The sequence below is a fragment of the Maylandia zebra genome, linkage group LG20 (genome assembly GCF_041146795.1).
Source record: "Maylandia zebra isolate NMK-2024a linkage group LG20, Mzebra_GT3a, whole genome shotgun sequence".
Taxonomy (NCBI): Eukaryota; Metazoa; Chordata; class Actinopteri; order Cichliformes; family Cichlidae; genus Maylandia; species Maylandia zebra.
In genome coordinates, this window is record NC_135186.1 from 26519021 (window position 1) to 26541990 (window position 22970).

The 22970-nt window shown below is 38.9% G+C and overlaps 2 protein-coding genes across 3 annotated transcripts; one reads left to right on the forward strand and one right to left on the reverse strand.

Moving 5' to 3' along the window:
• Positions 1–2525: 2525 nt before the first annotated feature.
• Positions 2526–3885, reverse strand: spmip11 (sperm microtubule inner protein 11). The gene is made up of 4 exons (XM_023154897.3): positions 3698–3885; positions 2960–3136; positions 2753–2876; positions 2526–2669 (listed from the first exon to the last, which is right to left on the reverse strand). Exons 1-4 carry the CDS (start codon positions 3882–3884, stop codon positions 2621–2623), a joined length of 537 nt encoding a protein of 178 aa, XP_023010665.2. The 5' UTR covers position 3885; the 3' UTR covers positions 2526–2620.
• A 5875-nt stretch (positions 3886–9760) lies between these two features.
• On the forward strand, positions 9761–22711 carry g6pd (glucose-6-phosphate dehydrogenase). Of its 2 annotated transcripts, none has more exons than XM_012917770.3 (14): positions 9761–9833; positions 11406–11477; positions 11948–12066; positions 14960–14997; positions 15092–15200; positions 15574–15791; positions 17779–17937; positions 18419–18544; positions 19232–19325; positions 19406–19592; positions 19675–19910; positions 21038–21114; positions 21276–21368; positions 21698–22711. In XM_012917770.3, the coding sequence occupies exons 1-14, from the start codon at positions 9782–9784 to the stop codon at positions 21786–21788; spliced, it is 1671 nt and encodes a 556-aa protein (XP_012773224.3). In that variant the 5' UTR covers positions 9761–9781; the 3' UTR covers positions 21789–22711. The 2 variants fall into 2 exon arrangements, with proteins under 2 accessions (XP_012773224.3, XP_004546280.2); XM_004546223.5 differs by lacking the exon at positions 9761–9833 and adding an exon at positions 9862–10025.
• The last annotated feature ends 259 nt before the right edge of the window (positions 22712–22970 follow it).

The window sequence follows — 22970 nt, forward strand, 5'->3', positions numbered from 1 at the left end:
GTGGGTGGTGTGACTCCATTCTTTGTTGTGGCCTTTGAGGCAGTCATAATAGCACCAGCATGTATAACAGCCAACAAATGAGCATGAAGAGACAGGAGAAACCATTCACAGCACAAACACAGAAACTAGCTGACCTGAGTATAAACGGAAAGGGAAATCTTTTTATGTTTTGTGTTTCTCAAAGACATAAATTGTGACACGATTAGATTTCAGGGAACAAACCGTTATCATTCTGCTGAAGGATCCCAGTGTCAGCCCATACTGTACTGATTTCACTGCTTCAGCACTGGAGGAGGTAAATATATTTCAGACACATAAGAAATAGGAAGCCTCAGTCATCACATACTAGTTGGCAGTTTTGATTTCCAGTGCCAAACAGGAAGTCTTCAAGGACTGGGTTTCAGGATCAGTTACTGCAACTTGTGAACTTGCGGTCATGCATACTTTATGAGATGAATATATAAGAGATTAAATTCGCTCAAACATGTGTTTATATTCCCAGATTCCAGCACAGAAGTGACAGAATCCCTCACCTGGTGTAACAGAGCTGAAACCTTTGTAGACTTACTTTCTGAGTCTACAAACACTGCTTACACACTGCTTTTTTTATGACTTAAATTGAAATATGTACTTTCAAACTTAATTATATTTTTTTTAACTGTAAGTAACCAACCTTAATTACCATGAGCATCTCAACTCTGAAAGTAATTGTAAGAGTTATTATTTGATTATTTTAGGAATCACTGCACTTACACATGGCTCCTTAACAAAGGGGATGTTGCTGACATGGTTTTGCTGTGGTGAAACCCAAAATCCACATCTTAAATCTTTTCTCTTTGTCTTCTTATGGGGCTGTTTTAATGCCATGTAAATGAGAACCACTGGTGAAAAAAAATCTTAATTTGTTGCCAAGGTTGGTACTTTAAAGAAAAAAAAAACTGGCTAAAAAGGTGAAATTAGATGCCTTTTTTAAAGGCTTTGTATGACTTAATAAATGGAAATATTAAATAATGCAATACAGCAATGAACACAACTAACACATGAATTATGGTAAAACTTCAATTCACGTTAATCATTTTAAAAGAGCTCATTATCTTTAATTATGCAACTTTTTTCATACTAGGCAATGACATCACAAGAATATCAGGCGTGAGTTTAATGTAAGTTGTTTTGGAAGTCTTAAAACATATCAGCACGTCATGGCATGGAATGAAAAATGAACTGTTAGCTGGCATTATCTCTTTTCCTTTCAAAAAGGATGCTCCAGTGTATCCTCTGTGTAAGGAGGTAATACAAGAATCGCCAAAGCGACTCTAATGGTGACTATAATGGTGAGTTCCATTTGAAGCTGGAATTTCTGAGTTCCCGAGAGGAATTTTTAATTGCAATGCCCATTTATATATCAAATACTTTTCAAGATAAATATATATTTTTAGATGGTCCGTCAGCCCACTTCCACCATGTTTTTCCCACACTTTGAAATCTGAGGCAATGTTTGAACATGATTACCTCAAAAACCAAAAGCCTGAAATTTTCGCTGGTCTTTCTTACCATAAAAATAAATCATGACCTATAATTTGGGACGGATACATAAAAAAAAAAAATCAGAAAATGCATTTGCCATGCAATGTGGAACAAATATGCAAGTAGTCTTGTAAAGTTCCATATTTGAGCACACAAAAAAGAAATTAACAATGCAAAAAATGACTAGTGGCAATCTGTAAATTGTAACTAAAACATGCAAAACATTTTCTAAAAATGATTTTTTTTGGTGATAAAAATTATGGAAATGCTCTTTTCATTCAACTTTCGTGCTGGATTTAGCAAATATGATACAAGTTATACCACAGAAACAACAATATCAGCAGATCTGAACAGAAAAAATATCCAAATAGTTTCCAAACTGTAATCAAATTAAAACTGAGACAATAACTTAAAATATATGTGTACTTTTTTCATTTTTCACACCCACTTTATATGCATGCACATTGGCCTGGAAGGGTCAGATAAGTCATACTGAGTTTAAAAAATAATAAGAGGCATTAAAATTCAACAAGTAAAAATAAACACAGAAAAAAATATTAAATGTATTGAAAAAAACTAGTAACTCATCTGAAATGACTAGTCTTCAAGGAAAGGTTGCTGTGTCCAGATGATTTAAACACAAAATTATGACAGAAATCAGAGATAGTTGCCCAGAAAATGTTCTAAAAATTCAATGATCTGAGATGTAAGGACCCTTATTGTTAGTGATGCATCAATGGCCCTGTACCTTACTATGGAGTAAAGCAAATCCTGTTTTTCCTTGCTTTAACAACTTTAAGACTGAATACCCTTTTGTTTTTCTCCAATGAGCAACCCTCCAACATTTTTACACCTCCAAAAACTGGCTGAGCAGTAACTTTCTACAAAGGCTTAATACTGTACATGTCATTCAAAGAATTACTTAAATGTAAAAAAAGAGAGCACACTCATTACAAAAATAGGCTTAACACTATTGCATGAGGCAAAAAAAAAAAAACCTCTAAAAGTGTGCATGTTGTCAGTTTAATTTCACGTTTTCACATCATGTTTGTTGCTGTTTTTATGTGTGAGGTAATTTGTGTTACTGCAAAAGTTTTCATAACAGGCTGAAGTTCGGGTCCGTCTTTAACATTTCTTTAACAAACCTATGAAAGTAATAAAAACAAGTTCACTCACATGTTATAAAAAATAAAACAAAAAAATTATTTGATTTGAAAATGTTACATACTTGGTCATTTCGCTGTTCTTTCGAGGAAACCGTCTGACTAGCATCCATGGCTCAGGGTTCTTGGACACCATCCAGCCATACCTCTGGCTCTCTGTCAGAGGCACCATGTAGAGCTGGTTTGGAGCTGGAGAACAGAGGAAACCAAGGCTCTCATTGTTTGATGCAGCTGTTTACTCATCAACATTCACATCTGTTATATTTACTCACATCTAGGTGTTTGAAGCCGCTTAATCATCGCTTCGCATCTCTCATGGCTCCCATTGTGTATGTCAGTGCTGTGGGGAAGAGGCTGGTCAGAAAGTTGGCAGTCCTCTACACATCTGAGGTGTCTCGGTTGTTCTTGAAGAGAAGGTGGCATCCCGGCTTTGATGTTGCTGTTGCCATCTGTAATGAGATATGTTACCACTGCTGTTACAACTAAATATGGTAAAGCTTGTCAATGGCCCTAAAGGACAATATTAAGTTGCCTGCTGCTACAATCAATCTAATAGAGCAAATTTGGGGATTTGACGGATATACATCAGGGATGTGCAGCAACTGTGTGATGGCATCATGTCAATATGGACCAAAATCTCTGAGGAATATTTCCAGCGCCTTGTTGGATCGATGCCACAAAGAATAAAGGCAGTTCTGAAGGCAAAGGGGAGAAGCAATTACTGAGTGTAATTTAATTCTATTTTACTGACCAAATAAAAAGTCAAAAGATTGTGAAAATAAATTAGGTATTAATAAATTAAAATCAAAGTTCATGGTGTAGACATAAATCAAATGTCTACACCATGAACTCCAAATACAGACTGCTATCTTTTATTCTTTTTGAAGAGTTTTGAAATTATGAGCCAATTTTCCACGTAGCTAAACCTTTAGGTAACTCTAGGCCAAAAGACAACCAAGCCCCGCTTTCAGACCTATTGTTCACATAAGCGAAAGCAAAGCTCTCCTTACCGTTAGGATTAGACGGTCCCCGGGGATTCAGTATCATTCTATCGCCTATCGGGTTCTGATAACCCAGGTATGTCAAACCAAAAAAGGTCATAACGTTGCAGTTTGTCTGCCCGAACCTGCCGTAGAGACACACCAGAGACAAAACCCCCTGTAAATAAACCAGAACTTTCCGTTTACACATAACCATGGCAACAAGCCCCGCCTACCCGGAACCAACTTAATGATAAATAACTTGCTAGATTTCAAAGATGTCTGGTGCGAGTTAGGGCTGTCGTATATCTGTTGGATTCACATCATTACAAAGAAAAAATCTGTAATCATATTGGCATAAAAAAGGTTCAGTTAGAAAAGACAAAACAGATAGTGATTATAAAATTGTGTTTCGCTAACGTTATGAAGAATTTCTTTTTACTACTGATACTGCTATATCTCAAAAGCAGTAAATTTAATTTCTAAGGGTTTCTAAGGGTTCAAAATTCACTGTTCTACAATTTTCAAATAACTCTATAACTAAAATCTGTGTGGACTGTCACACATTTAACATTTCACACAAATAATTTAAACCGCCTGGCATGCAAAACAATGTCAGGAAGTCAGAAGTAGTTAGTGATCTGTAAATATTTGGTCCAGATCACCTGAAGGCATTTAAGCACAGCCAGTTCCCAGATGAAATAAAACTAAAAATACGAGGTGTTTTGCTGTATATATCAACAAAATTTTAAAAGCCGTTGATTAATGGGTAAAACCCTATGTAGAAAAAGTAACAATTTATAACTCAATGTCTTTATAACTCACTTTTAGACTAACAACTTCACCTATGATATCTTAAAGGTTAGAAATGCTTATTTCTAATAATGCATTGATATACACTGCATACATGTTATACAAAAATAGAATATTTGCTGTATAATGTTATTTAAACTGTGTTTGTGATCTAATTTTATATACAATATTAAAAATAACTCTTGCAGTAAAAGATAAAAAGGATACAAGTAAAGTGTGAAAGCAGTAAAAATCCAAGTTAAAAGAATAGAAAATTAAAGACAATTAACAAGCTAAGACAAGAGACAGCGAAGAAAACATGTAAAAGCTGTGGAATAAATAAAACATCTCTTCCAAACGATAAACCGGTTTGAGCAGTTGTTGTTCTTTTTGATTGATTAAATTGTTTCCTACTACCAGCCAAATTACACGTTCAAAAAACAATAATGGATGGGTTCAACACTTAGACCCATATAGGGATATGGGTAATGTGTAAGTGCTGATTAGAATTTACAATATAAACATTGTGTTAACTGCAGTAATTGTTCTGTAGATCATTATTTTCACATATATTTATTTTATATTATTTGTAAACACTTCTTACTCCATCATAGATGAAAATAAATATCATATGAAATCTGGTACATGGAAATTGAGTTTAATAATATACTTACTATAACAAAAAAAAAGTATGCTGGTGGGTTTTATTTAAAGACCATTCAGCACATTTGCCAGCAATAAATGATTTTCTTTATGACTTAGTAAGTAAGTAAAACTTTATATAATTGCTTTCTTAAAGATTTTTACTGTTTTCTCTCATTTTTTTCTGCTCTGTTTTATGTCAGCACTACCTTGTGCTAATCATGTGCTTCTTCAGCCATCAATTCACCCGATCAGTAAAGTTAGCGATAACCTGCTTTTTGAGTTTGCTGTTCATTTCATACTACATCATTTACAAAGCCCCTCCACAAATGGCCTGTATTTGTATAGCGCTTTTCTAGTCCCTAAGGACCCCAAAGCGCTTTACACAACCTGTCATCCACCCATTCACACACCCATTCACACACTGGTGATGGCAAGCTACATTGTAGCCACAGCCACCCTGGGGCGCACTGACAGAGGCGAGGCTGCCGGACACTGGCGCCACCGGGCCCTCTGACCACCACCAGTAGGCAACGGGTGAAGTGTCTTGCCCAAGGACACAACGACCGAGACTGTCCAAGCTGGGGCTCGAACCGGCAACCTTCCGATTACAAGGCGAACTCCCAACTTGAGCCACGATCGCCCCAACCACCATACCTCCCTTTGGCAGTGTGGGGAGACTCAGGGGACTCATCCTTGAGCATAATAGCGTGTTCCCAGATTCTTCAGGTCTCAGCTGTTCTCCTAGACTTTACCTTAAAGAGGAGCTCAAGCCTCAACTTCAGAGGCCTCTCCAAGATTCCAGGGCACCGGGCGCAAATGATAAAGACCATAAAGGGAAAGTAAAATGGACTAAGAAAAACCAGTTTAACCAGTTTGCCGGTGATTGTATCTCCCTCCACTGTGATCTGGGCAAAGACACACGAGCTCTAACGTGAATAACCACACTGGTTGCTTTTTTCATGACTGCAGACACACACTCACACAACAGTGAGTGTCTGCAGTCATGAACATTACAAAACATGGTTTAGTCTCTGTAATAGTTTGGGGTCCACTCACGCTAGTGGTGTTGGGGATCTTGTCAAAATTGATGGAATTATGAACGCAGAAATGCGCCGTCAGATTTTGATCCACCATGTAATACCACATTAAAGCATCTGATTGGAAATTGCTTAATTTTTCAGCATGACAACAATCCCATACACATTATCAGTACAGTAGAGGTATACCTGGATAGAAAAACAGAGTGGAATCCTATCAGTGGTCTCTGGGTCATGACTGCTTCAATATTATTCAATATTAGTGAAGCAGTCATCTGTTATCTTGACAGAAAATGGAACAAAAGGCAACCAACATTTAAAGAAGAGCTTTGAACGTCCTTTAAGAAGCCCAGAGAACTATTTCTAAAGACTACTTAAAGAAATGACAAGAAAGCTTGCCTAAGTGAGTTCAGGCTGTGTTGAAGAATAAAGGTGGTCATACCAAATATTGGCTTTCAAGTTAGAATTATACAAACTCTCTTTTTCCCTTACATACTGTATTTCTATGTGTGTGACTCGAGATTTTGCACAGTACTGTACCCCTTGTTAAAAATCTAGTACGGGTTAACTTTCAGTTTGGCTCTGACAGCTGTTTGAAACGGATGTTTTGGCGTTGTCCTGGCCTCCCGACCACCAGTGTGATCATAGTGTTTCATAATGAGGCCTGGTCCGCTCTCCTCAGGATGGTCCACAGTGTCTTACACACAGCTCCTGCTGCCCTGCTCACAGAGATCTTACTGGAGGATGATGCCAGCACAGATGGTGAGTGCATTCACAGTACTGCATGATGAAGCTGTTGTAATTCTATTCACACTGCACATCAGTGGTTCTTCAAACCTTATTTTACTGTCATTGCTTGCATTTAAAACACACACTTTACCTATGAAGAAAGTACTTAGAAGATTATTAGGAATATTAGCAGTAAAGTGTGTTTGCTGGACATGTATATTGGCAGGTATATTGCTTCTGAGAGGACAAAAAGACTGTGACATTAATTGATCTTTTCCATATGCAACCATTTTCTAAAGCACATATCCAATTCCCAGGTGCCATCAGATCCATTATTCAGAAAGAGAGATGCTACACTTGGGCTGGGTTACCAGGTCATCACAGAGAAACAAGCAATAATTCAGATCTCCGGCCAATTTAGAATAACAAGTTAAACTAAGATGCATCTCTTTGGTGGAAGTAAAGATAGAGTCAACCCTTGGAAAGAAAAGCGTTTGGGCTTCTTTAAGTTGCTTGAAGACGTTTCACCTCTCATCCAAGAAGCTTCTTCACTTCTGAGGTCAAATGGTGAAGAGTCCCAGATTTAAGCCCCATGGGAGTGTCGACCCAAGAAGGACAAATGATCCAAATCATTTACCTTTACAATACCTAATCACATGAGCGAAGGTGTGAAAACAGGTGTAGGTCACAATCAGCAATCACAATAAGGTTTCAGGTGAACTCATTGTGAGACCTTGCCCCACCCTATTAGGTGATTTCCTGAGGTTAAAAGGCCCAGGATGTTAGTGGGGGTTAAGGCGTCTTTGAAGGGATCTCAAAACTGGATTATAGATGGCAGACAGTTTGTGTCAGACCCAGCCACAAAAAACTAGTTCATCCCAAAGACAAAACTCCTTGTCTTCAAGCACAGACACTTTTCTTTCCAAGCTCCTTAGACTACGATGACTTGACCTGGATGACTGAGAACCTTTACACATTATTCAACCCATAAACAGAGAGGCCGCAGCCAGTTGAACCCACACCCGTTTGCTGCAAATACCAACCACCGTACCACTCTCTGCACCACAAATCTCTGCTCCGAAAATGTAATACTGCTATCTACTGACACACTAAAGTAACTATTTTGCCACAGTCTAGATTTATACCTGCCTGTACACACACACACACACACACACACACACACACACACACACACATATATAAAATATTGGGACTAATGATGAGCAGATGGAGTTCTGAGGAGGTGAGAATTTGGAAATATCCTTAAAGGTAAGAGACAGACTACAGACCTGTCCACCTGCCCTGCTTTTTGTTGTGTTTTTGTAAGAGCATGCAATACAGCTATTTTTGAGTTACCTCATCTTCTGAGTCCTGCACTTTGGGCTTATTCTGCCACACAGTAACTCTTTACATTTCCATGTTTTCTCAAACTGAGCCCGTAGTTGGAACAGGAAGTAGCAAGTTTATGTTTCCTCATTCTTATCACTTTGTATCTAAATAATGCATTGTTCTTATTTCCAGAACTTGAAGAACCCCTCATCAGGCAAGTGTTTGACAGTATCTGCAGGAACTCTGATATTAACTTTGTGCAAATCAGCCCAAGCCAGTCAAAGCTGGATCTTCATCAGGGACTTGTCATGGATTTATGTGTGTGGACTCTTCTTTGAGGATGTGTATCAGCTGTGGTGTGATCCGTGTTTAAGTGTTGGTCTCCTACTACAGTAACTCAAATTTTTTTCTTACCACAAAGAAGGATTTTTGTCACTGTTTGGTAAATGCCCTCTTGGCTTAATTATTTGTACTGCTGAGCCTCATGTTAGTTCCACCTAAACTTTGAAAAGACTTTTAGTATAATGCAAGTGTTGTGCACTTCTTCAAAACAGTTACACAATGTTACACAAGTCTATAAGGCCGGAATGAAAAAGGGGAATCATTATAGTTGCTCTTTCTTTCACTAGTTATGTATGCGCATGTGACTGCTGAAATAAAGGTCTGTGAATATTCTGTATTTTGATTATAATGTAAGTCCCCTCCAACCAAAGACTTAACAGTTGGCTCTCTTGCACCAGCCCCCTACTCTCATTAAAAATCATAATGTCGATCACCACTGCAAAAAAGAAGGGACTCAAAGCAGATTCCTGATATATTCCCACCCCACCTTAAACTCATCTGTCAGTCCTACCACACACCTCGCAACTGTTTTGCTTTCCCCATACATGTCTTGCACCACCTTTAAATACTTCTCTTCCACTCTTGACTTCCTCATGCACTATCACAGTTCCCCTCTTGGCACCCTACCATATGCTTTTTCTATATCAACAAAGACACTGTGCAGCTTTTTTTTATACTTCTTCATCAACACTCTCAAAGAAAACATTGCATTGTTGGTGCTGTTTCTTGGCATGAAGCCATATTGCTGCTCACTGACCATCACCTCTGTCCTTATAGCTTCAACAGCTCTTTCCTATCTGTTCATGGTATGACTCATCAACTTTATCCTTCATAGTTACTATAGCTTCACACATCACCTTTGTTCTTGAAAATCAAAACCGGTACATCATCATCTCATTCTCCAGGTTAAATACTCTGCTTAAGAAGTCCATTGCTCTCTACCTCCAGTGTCTACACAGTCTCTAGAATGTCTTCTGGTACAGACCGCCTTTCCACTCTCCCTTTTTGCATTTCCTGATTCACTAGCTTTCCTCCATTTGTCCTCTTCTCACTCTCATCTTCTTTCATGAACTTTGTTTGAGAAAAAAAATTATTTATATAACCATATAATTCCAGTATTTATAAATACAATTATTGTCCCGATGGGCTCTTAGTATTGCGCAGTCATTAATATTTATATAAAGGTTTCATTCAGATTGGAATGGGGGTGCAGGGGAGGGGCGATTAAACACGCCCACTTATGGGCGTGGCGTCACCAGAGTCGACAATGATGGGATCTCGAGCGAGCTCTGGTGAGTTTCTTCCAACCCAATAAAATCTCTAAATTCTGCTTTGTCACCTCAACCGGGAAGTAGGCAGGACAGAGAAATAAGCACCACCGAGCAGGGCTGCCGTCGCTGTGAGGTTGCATAAAGGCTGTGGCGGCTTGTCTTGGGTTCACAGGTTTTAACTGCCAGGTTATCGTCTCCTTAACGGACCTGTTTGTAAGTAGCATTACAGTCGCATTAGCTTAGCTTGTAGTAGCTTTGCCGCTTTTTAAACGCACATTGTGTTAGCTAAGCGAAAGCTAGGTGCTCTTTTTTTTCGCTAGCTGGGGTTGGTTCTGTCAATTCATGTTGTTATAAGAGGATGATAATGTTGAAGCTTTTGTCTCAGGCGAGGAAAACGCTTTGTATCTCCGTTTAATAAAAGTGTCATCAGAGCTCTTCCATATCTTCCAGTGCTGCTAACCGCACATTAAATAAAACGCTGGTTGAGCAACAAATTGTCTGCTGGGGTGTCATCCTGAGATGTTCGCCATCCAGCTTTATCATGGTGTTGTGCATTAAGGTTCAGCAGTCTAAACACGGGATTTGGTGGAGGATTTGACTAATGTCATTAGAGTATGTTGCTGTGTGTGAGACTATTTCTGGGAGTAGTAGCTTCCATCTGACAGGCACACACGTGCACTGTTGTTTTTGTGTTTGTCAGTACGTCAGTGGTAATGCAGCTTGCAGAAAGTGAAGAAGTCTGTGATAAAATTACTGGACCAACTTGTACTTCCTGATTGGCTAAGCCTATACCTTTTCCGTTGTTTTTCAACGTTAAGTAATATTCGAGGAAGTAAACGCCTAGTGCCAGGGGTTTTGCCTCATTTAGCTCGTTTTACAAGTCAGATGCCCTCTCATGACTGGTAACAACTATAGGGCGAAATCTATTCATTTGGATTCCCTTTTTATAGAGTCCAAAATGTCTTGCTTTGTCACAATCCCAATAGGATTCACTTTTCAGTCATTACAGTTTATTCAGAAACTAGAATCAGATATTTATGTGGGTTTTTTCCTAAACATTTCCTTTAATTGCTTTTTTTTTTGTTGTTGTTTGTTTTTTGTTACAAATTTTAAAAAATGCGCATATTAGCTGTGTGAACTGACTCTTCTGGCATTTATTATATTTAAAAATGCCTGAAGGAGTGGAAAAACACCAGTACTAAAGGTGCCATCAAAATCAAAGGTTTTATTGTTAGTAAAATAATCATTAAATATAATATTTGCTCTTTTGAGCGTTTTGAAGAGAAGGACGAACACAAGGGGCGAAGGGTAGGCGAATGACATTTATTAAATGGTCTTGCCGACCATCAAATTGGATACTCGCTGAGGTAGCGTTGATGTATAGATGGATAGCTGCTGTGGTCTAGTAAGTAATTCGTATTATACAGAAATGAACTGGTGGCTGTAGGAGAATGATGCTAAAACAGTACAGCATGTAAGCATTAATGAAAATGTTAAGTTTTACATTTCTGCGCCAGTGTAAACTTGAGGTTTAAAATCTTAAGCATCACGCATTAAGTGAGCCATCTGACCAGACCTAAATTCATTTTGCAGAGCGACCGCAACTGACCAGGAGTGAAAGAGAGATGTCCTCAGCCACAAGAACAAGGAACACTGCAACAGATGGTAAAGAGCCCAAACCTCAAGATCACCAAATTGGTCTGAGATTGCAATATGAGAAAGAAGTAGAAGATGTTCGTAAAGATATTGGGAACAAATTATCTTAGAAAAGTTTGCTCTTTTAACGACTTGTGCAGTTTGCGTGAAGTTAAAGAAAACCAAATAAACAAATTAACATTATTTGTGGTATTTATTTGTAAAGGCTGAAAGTTTTGCACACGTGTGATCTTTAAGAAACTGTTCATTGCATTGTTTTTCTTTACATTATTTCTTTGAAGGAGAGTGATGATTTTGAGTGTCTTAGATACTTGTTATGTAGCTTTGGAGGGCGCGGAAAAATTCCTGACACTTTCTCCTGTCAGCTTGAGGCAACTTTGGCTGTGATTGGTGCTATAGAAATGAAATAGAATTGAAATTTGCTCTTTTTCTTTAACAGGTAAAATGACTTTTTAACCTTTTGTATGTCTGCTTTTTAGAGAAAATGAGCATCCCTCTCTCTCGCTCTGAGGTGTTTGGGGAGCTGAGGAAGGAGCTCTATGATGATGAAGAGTTTCATCAGTCCGATGTTCATGTCTTCATCATCATGGGCGCATCGGTAAGAGTTCAATCACTCCCAGAATAAAACCTAAAAAGGGTACTAATAAGCAGATTTGTGAAATCAAATAAAGAGGTGAATTGTCTAGAGGAATCGCACTCAAAATTAAAAACAATGAGCCTTCTATTATCAGGAGTATATAACTAATCTCTTTGTCCCTTTTTATTTTGGCACATTTAGACTGTAGGGCACTTAGCCAAGAGTGTTTGGCAATATTTTCAAAGAAAGTGTGTTGAAATCCTAAAAAAAACTTGCAATAATTGCACCCACTGTGATTAGGTAAATGTTGAAACTGATTTCAAAAAGCTTCTGCAAACAAGCACAACTGGGACAGTGTTCAAAACTGAGACAGTGAATCAGGCAAGGTTCCTCTTTGTTGTCATTTGAGGAGAGGTTATAAATGGAACATTTTAATTGATTGGCAGTAATTTTCTGTCTATATAAAGTAATAATTGCACCAGTGTTGTTTTTAGATCTGTGAACAGTTCACTTGCATAGAACTAATTGGTAAAATGAGCATTGCCTATATTTTTCAATATCTGCAAAATCTAAATGAACATTTTTATTTATGTTTTGTTACTCTCGGTTACTCTGAGGTTAAAAGGTGAAATGAAATCCATCCAGACAAGTGAATGAAATATGACTCTATTTATAGTATAACGTTTCCTTATACTTCTCAGGTGCTGTGTTCAGGAAATGAAACCATTTCCAGCATTGAAAAACATTTTATTCCCCTTCTTTCCTTGTTGCACAATATTCTGATTTATCATCATTCTGTGCTTTTACCTACTGGTCCTTCAGTCTTAACTTATCATTAAAAACAAAAAAACACTTATCCTTAAAATTGCAAAGTCATGCTTTTTAAAGAATAAATCTCTTTTTATTGTCATCTTCAAAGACACTGTTTCAGTTATGATGTCACTGTTATGAAATGTAAAACAAAAATAGCTGCATTTGCTTTGTATATGAACATCTAACTGGCTGTGGCATCTGTCTGCTGCACTGTGGCTCTTTGTAGGAGAGAGCGGCGCTGTGGCTGTTTTTTGCAGAGTCACAGACAGTCAGCGTTTTCCTTTCACTGTGCTATGTAGGATCAAGAGCAGGCCAGGGCTAGGCTGTGATTAGCCTCACTCTGGTTGTGCTCGTTTTATGTTTGTTTCACTACCGCTTTAAGAGGTGTAACTGCTTTTTCCCTTCAAACAAGGATCATGCCACATATTCAAACATTTATTTACCAAAAACAATTGCCTAGCTTTTGTGGTTTAAGTAGATAATATCTTTATCAGGTTAAACTCTGATTAATAAATGTAAAGAGGGTTGCTGTCATTTTAAATAAATATTATGGATTCAACTTTGTACAAAGTGGCAGGATTACAAGTCAAGGAACTCCCATGCGAGTGTTTTAAATGAGGTGTGTCAAACATAGAATAGAATAGTACTTTAATGCCGTTGTACATGTACAACGAAATTATGGGTGCTCCATGCCAACTGTGCAGGAATAAAATATAAATGGTAAGATGGCAGGAATAAATGGCATACAGAAGAAATGTATAATCAAGGAGAATGTATACAAAACAAGAGACATGCACACATTTGAGAACCAAGTTCTTGGAAGTAGTGCAAAGGACTTGGTTTAAGTATCGAGTCCATGTGTGAGTGGCCTGAGTGATGAGGGTTACTCAGGTCATCAGGTGCCTCAGATTGGTGAGGTGGGTGGGCAGAGTTGGGGTGTAGAGGGATGGTGTTTGTTAACAGTAACTGAATGGCCCAGGGAAAGAAGCTGTTTGTGAGACTGGAGGTGTGGGACCTGATTGACCTGAGGACACTAGGTAAAATAGGTGGCCCAGTGTCCACAATTGTTCCAGTGAAGAGTCCCATCCAGCCCCCTGAGAGTTTCAGTGAAATCAATAAATTCTGGAGTTTTTCCACTCTCGGTGATGCCAGCTTTACTACACAGGAACCAAAATCTCAGTTAAAGATAGAAAAGTACTTCTTTTGTCACAGTTTTATGCCTTTCTGCTGTACTTTGTAAACTACACGTAATGGGCAGGAAAGCAGACATTGTTGAAATGTGTTTTTATACCGACTGCTCACAAAATAAGAATAATAATTTAACAAGAAGTACTGTTTTAATATCTGGCACACTTTTAAGAAGCAAAGTTTCAGTTTTTAAGAAATCTACACTTTACACTTTTCTGTGGCGCTTTTACTGGTCCAACCCATTTGAGATCAATTTATGTCCCCCTAAACTAAAATGAGTTTGACACCAGCATTGGCAATTACATTTCTAATTAAGTTGGCTTCTAATGTTCTGCTATGACCGTTTGGTTACGCTGAGGTTAAAAGGCAATAAAAGTTGTACTTTTATTTGGGTTATAACTGATTTCAGAGCCTCTATTGCGTTTTATAGTGATTACAAGGCATTAGCCTTTATATAGCAGACAGGTTGGACCACTATGTTTAAGCCACTAAAGCAGCAGGTTATTCAGTAAGATTTCCATAAGCAGCAGGGCAGTGTTGTCTCCTGGTGGTTGGCATTTGTTTCCACTGGGATTACTGAGGTTGTGCAATTCTTAAATAAGCCAAAGCCGCCTACTTACCTGTAGCAGCACAGTGTAACCGGTTTGCACTGCAGCATCTTTAGACCTTTGTGTGCTTGGAAAATGACTAATGCTCGCTGAGATTACTAGCCTAAATAAATAGTACACTGACTTGCATGTGACTGTGCTTGTAGCCTGTATTTTGAAGGTGAGATGATATAAGATAACTGTTTATTGCCATTGCAAAGTCATACTTAGTACAATAGTACAACGCAATTGGGACACTAAACACAACAAAATACAACGCCGTAAACTTTAGAGTGGATCATTTTTGTGTGTGTTTGCTCCAATAGGGGGATCTGGCTAAGAAAAAAATCTACCCAACCTTATGGTGAGTACAGGCTCATTAAAGATACTACTTTAATCTGGATTGTAGCCTCAGTGGTGGGTTATAGTGAACCATGTGTTCCTCTGTTCTCTCCCAGGTGGTTGTTCAGAGATGGCCTACTACCTGAGCAGACGTACTTCGTGGGCTTTGCTCGCTCTGCCCTGACAGTTGATGCCATCCGGACTGCTTGCATGCCATACCTGAAGGTAAACATGGACACTTGAGATATAGTGCTCAACAGATTATTCATTTATTTAATGGAAGAAAGAAGGTCAGATCAGATTGTTATAATGAAATCATATCCACAAAACGAAGATGAGTATTAGAAAAATGCAAATAAATTGAAAACGCCATCTTAGTTTGTTGGCTTTTTTCTGTTCTAAATTAAAACTATTTGATAGCGATGTGAGTTATAGCAGCATCACACAAAATAATAGTGATTCAAAGTGTGTAGGAGGGTCTTGAGTTAAATCTCATTTAACTTTGCTAGATCTCAGAACACGGTGCATTTTTTTGTGAAAGATATTATCAACAATGTGTTGTCCATACATCATTAAAGGTTTTTCCTCTCTGGCACAGGTGGCAGACACAGAAGTAGACCGGTTGTCGGCCTTCTTCAGCAGGAACACGTACGTCAGTGGGAAATACGTAGATGGGGATTCTTTCTCCAAACTCGACACACACATCGAGTCTCTTCCAGGAGGCCCTGGGGCTAACAGGCTCTTCTACTTGGCCCTGCCACCCACCGTCTACCACGATGTTACCAAGAACATTAAGCACCACTGCATGAGCACAAAGTCAGTACACATTCCTGTCTCTGACGTCGATGTGCCACACAGCTTGTTTAATTTTTTTTTCTTGTGCTACCTGCTGTATCTGACTGTAAATCCATTTCATGTAAGTGGAGAGTTTGATGCAGTGGATTCTTTGCATTCATCTGATATGAGTGGAATGTCACCTAAAAGTCTGAGGTGTTTATCTGTGGTGTAGGAATTTGTAAATTAACTCCAGAATCTCACACTGAGAAATGAAGTGCGAGACATCATGGCAAACCTCCATTGCAATTTTGGAGTAGTAGTAGCTTCAATAATACTGTAATAAAATTTCCATTACCTGTTCTGCTAGCAACAGTTTTGTGGTTCAGTAAACTCAAAACATTTAGACTTTGAATTATCTGTAACTAGTACAGTGGGGCAAAAAAGTATTTAGTCAGCCACCGATTGTGCAAGTTCCCCCACCTAAAATGATGACAGAGGTCAGTAATTTGCACCAGAGGTACACTTCAACTGTGAGAGACAGAATGTGAAAAAAAAAATCCATGAATCCACATGGTAGGATTTGTAAAGAATTTATTCGTAAATCAGGGTGGAAAATAAGTATTTGGTCAATAACAAAAATACAACTCAATACTTTGTAACATAACCTTTGTTGGCAATAACAGAGGTCAAACGTTTACTATAGGTCTTTACCAGGTTTGCACACACAGTAGCTGGTATTTTGGCCCATTCCTCCATGCAGATCTTCTCGAGAGCAGTGATGTTTTGGGGCTGTCGCCGAGCAACACGGACTTTCAACTCCCGCCACAGATTTTCTATGGGGTTGAGGTCTGGAGACTGGCTAGGCCACTCCAGGACTTTCAAATGCTTCTTACGGAGCCACTCCTTTGTTGCCCGGGCGGTGTGTTTTGGATCATTGTCATGTTGGAAGACCCAGCCTCGTTTCATCTTCAAAGTTCTCACTGATGGAAGGAGGTTTTGGCTCAAAATCTCACGATACATGGCCCCATTCATTCTGTCCTTAACACGGATCAGTCGTCCTGTCCCCTTGGCAGAAAAACAGCCCCATAGAATGATGTTTCCACCCCCATGCTTCACAGTAGGTATGGTGTTCTTGGGATGCAACCCTCCAAACACGACGAGTTGAGTTTATACCAAAAAGTTCTACTTTGGTTTCATCTGACCACATGACATTCTCCCAATCCTCTGCTGTATCATCATCCATGTGCTCTCTGGCAAACTTCAGACGGGCCTGGACATGCACTGGCTTCAGCAGCAGAACACGTCTGGCACTGCGGGATTTGATTCCCTGCCGTTGTAGTGTGTTACTGATGGTGACCTTTGTTACTTTGGTCCCAGCTCTCTGCAGGTCATTCACCAGGTCCCCCCGTGTGGTTCTGGGATCTTTGCTCACCGTTCTCATGATCATTTTGACCCCACGGGATGAGATCTTGCGTGGAGCCCCAGATCGAGGGAGATTATCAGTGGTCTTGTATGTCTTCCATTTTCTGATGATTGCTCCCACAGTTGATTTTTTTTTTTTTTTTTTTTTTTTTTTTTTTTTTTTTTTTCACATTCTGTCTCTCACAGTTGAAGTGTACCTCTGGTGCAAATTACTGACCTCTGTCATCATTTTAAGTGGGGGAACTTGCACAATCGGTGGCTGACTAAATACTTTTTTGCCCCACTGTATGTACATTTGTAAAGAAATACTGGTGAAAATGTACTACTTGCAGTTGGGATTTACTTGTTCTGTCATAATATGGTCACTTGATTATTTTCTTTCATTGTCTGCATATCAGTCATGAATGAAATGATTAGTTGCAGCTGTAGTTCATATTTGTCTATTTTGGCAACTATTCATTTAAAATTGTGTTGGATAGGTGGGACTATCAGATGCATTTTATCCCCCCTTAACTCTCAAACACACTGTGTAAATCTGATCATTTAATATATTGTTAAAGGTTTAAACTATTTGTTCGTGCCCCCCCCCTTCTCTGTTATTTAGGGGCTGGAACAGGGTGATTGTGGAGAAGCCATTTGGTCATGACCTTCAGAGCTCTGAGGAGCTGTCCACTCACCTCTCGTCCCTCTTCACTGAAGACCAGATCTATCGTATAGATCACTATCTGGGCAAAGAAATGGTGCAGAACCTCATGGTGCTAAGGTAGGAAACCTGAAATATAGTAGCTTTTTTTTTTTTTTTTTTTTTTTTTTTTTTAAAATATGTGACACTTTTGATTGTTGTAAATGTGAAAGCAAGTGGCTTTATTACAGTTTACAGCAAGTGTAGCAGAACAGCCTCATGGAGAAATCAAATGTCTGGGGCTTCATCAAAAAACATTTCTTTTTAGCATCGTTATTCAAGTATGAAGAAGAAGAAGACTTTTTTTTTTTTTTTTTAAATATTTAAATTTTCATCGTAAAAATAATGTGCTCTTGATTGTAAGTTAATTATGCAACACTTCATTTTCAGCTGGCCTGTGGTTTAAAAGAGCCACTATGAAAATCTTGCACCATGAATAGAAAGTGGGGGCTAATCAAGAACAAAACCAAAGATAAATGTTTATGCATGTTGTCATGAACAGCTGTGCTGTTGCTCTGTGTGTGCTGCTGAGCTGAGGACGAATGCACTGTGTTCGCTGCAGGTTTGGAAACCGAATCTTTGGGCCGATCTGGAACAGGGACAGCGTGGCCTGTGTCGTCCTCACCTTTAAGGAACCCTTTGGCACCCAAGGTCGAGGAGGCTACTTTGATGATTTTGGCATCATCCGGTGAGGAGAAAAATACTTCAATCAAGTTTAATGCTTTTTAAAGTACTGTGAATAAGCAGAATTATATGAGGGCTGCTTTAAGGCAAATGTTACACTTATTTTAGAAAATAAGTGATCACAATTATTTAACAAGGTTACCCACAGACTTTGGATTTATTTAGCTGATTTTTTATTTTTATTTTTTTTTTATTCCACGCAGATTACCTTGAATGTTAACAATAATTCAGTTGTGGGGGGCACCCAAAAGAAATAAATACGTTGAACTAAATCTAAAACAAAGATTCAATGCGCTTATCTCTAATGATGAATATAAAAACAAGCGGAGTACCAGAGAGTAAATATGTGTAAGAATACTTCCTAATATTTATATTGGGACAAGACAAACATGTCTTTGGCTATGAGCTATCATCGCCAAAGAAAATATAATTCATTGGCAAGCTATATACCATTTATATTTATTAGCTATTCAAGTTTTGCTAATGTTACCACACTAGTGAGTTAAAGTGCAGTTGTGTTTTGTTTTTTTTCATTTGTACATTAAGAGCTCACTGCAGGGAGAATGTTAATAGATTTAACCGGTTTTACGAGCACATTAAAACCAACACATGATCAGTTATAATTTGAATTCATTTTGTAACAGTTTTCTGCGTCTTTAATGTGACCACCTGTTCTTTCATTCATAATCAGAGATGTCATGCAGAACCATTTGCTCCAGATGCTCTCCCTAGTTGCCATGGAGAAACCAGCTTCCACCAGCTCTGACGATGTCAGGGATGAAAAGGTACAAAGTCGCCTGGCAGAAACCAAATACTTGTGTTCTGTGTATTAAATGAGGTGTGTCTGGTCTTATACCTTTGTTAGGTGAAGGTGCTGAAGTGTATTGCTCCACCAACCATGTCGGATGTTGTGCTGGGTCAGTACGTGGGGGATCCAGAGGGTGAAGGAGATGCCAAACTGGGTTATCTGGATGATCCCACAGTACCTAAAGGATCAACTCAAGCCACATTTGCCACCACTGTGCTCTACGTACACAATGAACGCTGGGATGGTAAAGGCGCTTATTTGTTAAGAAAAAATAAAATAAGGTGTTTTAAACATTCTCCTGTGCTCATGAAAATGTTTCTCCTCAGGCGTTCCTTTCATCCTTCGCTGTGGCAAAGCACTGAATGAGAGAAAGGCCGAGGTGCGGCTGCAGTTCACCGACGTCCCCGGAGACATTTTTGGAACTCAGTGTCGCAGGAATGAGCTTGTGGTACGCGTCCAGCCCAACGAGGCTGTGTATGCCAAGATGATGAGCAAGAAACCTGGCGTGTACTTCAGCCCGGAAGAAACGGAGCTGGATCTCACCTACAAGAGCAGATACAAGGCAGGCTCAAGTTTTATTTATTTAATTGCCACACACACTCTGAGATCAACTTTGAGTAGGGCTGGGCCATATCATACCGTTCGCGGTAATACCGGTATAATGTTGGGCAACGATAAGAAAATGAAATATTGCGATAGAATATGGGTAAAACGCGCATGCGCAGTGCCTTTGTTTTCATACGCACATGGCGGAAAAAGCATGGCGGTGACGGTGAATGAGAAGAGCGAAAGCGGATCGTTGAATGAAACAGATGAACCAGAATTGGTTTGTAAAAATGCTGCAACTTCAGTGGTGTGGAACTGGTTTAGCTTTTGTCCGTCAGATACAAAACACAATTTTTGGTAGAGCATGCTAGTGGGCCGTCGTTATTACAGTTTTTTTTTTGGAAAATACGGCACACTTAAAATCAACCCTTTGATTTTTCTGAAAATCGACAGTGCCCCTTATAATCCCGTGTGCCTTATGTATGAATTCTGGTTGTTTACTGACCTCGAAACAATTTTATGTGGAACACGGCGCTCGGAAATCTGTCAAATGTCGTAGGCAGGAGCCTCGCGGAGTGATACGCACTGTGCTTCAACATAGTATTACCGTATTTTGTGTGTGTGTGTGTGTGTGTGTGTGTGTGTAATCTCTTTTTAAGTTTTGTGGATATTATACATGGTCATGCTGAGGACATGTCGGCCAATTTCCACTGGCAATGCCTTTTGGTTAAATTGTCAGCAAGGAATTTGCATTTGCACTGTTAATTTTTTATATAACTTTAATGCACATAAAAAAACAGCTGCTTGTTTAAGTGAAAATACAACGATTGTTTTGTTGTTTTCTTTGCGCACCAATAAAGTTGTGGAGTTAAAGTATTTTGTCTAGTGTCAACTATATGGTCAGTTATCGCAAATTTTCAAATGTATATCGTGATAAATATTTTTGGTCGTATCGCCCTGCTCTAACTTTGAGTATTTTGGGGTGTTACAAGGTAATATAAAGAAGAATCTAGCACATATTTAACACTGACTTCAAAGACTGATTAAGAGTTTCACCCCGTTTTAGAGCTTCAGAGGTAGTAGTACAAAAAAAACCCCAAAACAGGTCTCTAACAAAGCTGTAATATGGTATTTTTCTTTTAGGACGTGAAGCTTCCCGATGCTTATGAGCGTCTCATCCTGGATGTCTTCTGCGGGAGCCAAATGCACTTTGTACGCAGGTCTGTACTTTTCCTTGTCCACTCTTAAGTCACTGCTTGTAATCTAAAATCTCCATCACTAGATGGAGCCAGAGGGACCTCTTTTTGCTATCAGGTGCTGAGTAGTGAAAACCTTGCACCTCTGTTTGACCTACTTCTGCATGTTGAATTGTTGTCTGCAGTGATGAACTGAGGGAAGCATGGAGGATCTTCACTCCTCTCCTTCATCAAATAGAGAAAGAGAAGCCGAAGCCAATTCCTTACAATTATGGAAGGTAGGAAAGGTTTTACTCAGCTCTCACTTGGAAGAGGAAAATCATACCACATTCAAAAAAAGATTCTTTAGCCTCAGCAAACATGAAGAAATAATTGTGTGTAAAATGCAGCTGAAATATATGAAATCAAAGTATTAAAATAGTAAATCATTAAGGAAACCATGTTTGGTATTTAATATGAAGATATTCCGTTAAGTGTAAGCTTTTACATTGTACTTGCTTAATGAAATTACACAGAAAGTTTACATGTCAGCAGGTTTTTAAAAAATTTTGTTTTTAATGTAATTACTTTAAAAAAAATAAAATTTTCCCCCCTTCCTTCTTTTTAGCCGTGGCCCTCAAGAAGCAGATGACCTCGTGCAGAAAGTTGGATTTCGTTACGAAGGCACTTACAAATGGGTGAACCCTCACAGACTTTGAATTGCGATGATATGAGGGATGAGTGGAGGTAGGATGGTAGGAGGGGTGCAGTAGGGCTAGTGGTTAGATATTTTCCAGTACAGGATCATCTTTGAGAAACAAGGCTTTTCCACGATGTGGATCTATCATGCCGCAAAGACAGAAAATCTCAGGTATTGCAGTTATTCCATAAGGCCTGGTCAAACTTTCACCAGACATTTGTGAGTTGATTGTGTTTTCATGGGCTTGTACCACAGTTACGGTGGTAGTTTTCATACATTCACAGCAGTTTTCAGCTTTAATTAGAGATGGGATCAAGTCTGTGAAAAAACAGAATGATCAAGGATTTTTGGGAACAAATTATTCTGCTAAGTGGAACTCCTTATTCCTGTCTTCAGTGATTAGATCAGATATCCAAACCACAAGAACAAAACGCTGCAAGCTAAGTGTTGTCCACATAGTGTCAACCAACGGACACAGAAAATGAAGAATGGGAACAAATGTCCGCTAGCTGTCGCTCTTAAATCACCACAATTTTAATGCCATTCTGCTTTTGATTGCATTGTTTGCATTTCTACTTTTGCTGCTGTTTTTCGCCTCCTCTGTGTGGGACCAAGGACATCATGGTGGTTTTAAAAATAAACAGATTAGTTTCCACGAGGCGATTTTCTTCAAAGCGTTTATACTGCGAGTCTTAACTGTCTTCACGGACGAGCAAAGCAGGCTCCTTTTTAGTTTCTGCACTTTGAGCTTCATTCCCTTTTTGTTTACATTTTCCAGATTTATTTAAGTTGCTGACATTGATTCCATATTTCAAAATCCAGACGACAGTGGTGTGTACCACAGGTCAGCAGTGAATGTCTGTTTTGATGCATTGTATACCGCACACTCATGTAAAGCTAGCTACATTTCCACAAGTTGTAATAAACTAGTTTTGCTTGTTATCGTGTTGTTTTGCCTTCTCGTCTAACCGGCCATCCTGCCTTTGACACAGAAATCAGAATTTCTAAAATGCATGTGGAGAGGGGAGAGGAGGCTTGCTGGAAGCGCTATAACATATCATACTGACATTGCTTTAAACCAGGGGTGTCAAACTCAAATACACAGTGGGCCAAAAATCAAAACTGGAACAAAGTCGCGGCTAACGTTAATATTTATTGAAAAAAAAAAAAAAATCTTCCTCTAGATATAAGAATCTTTTCT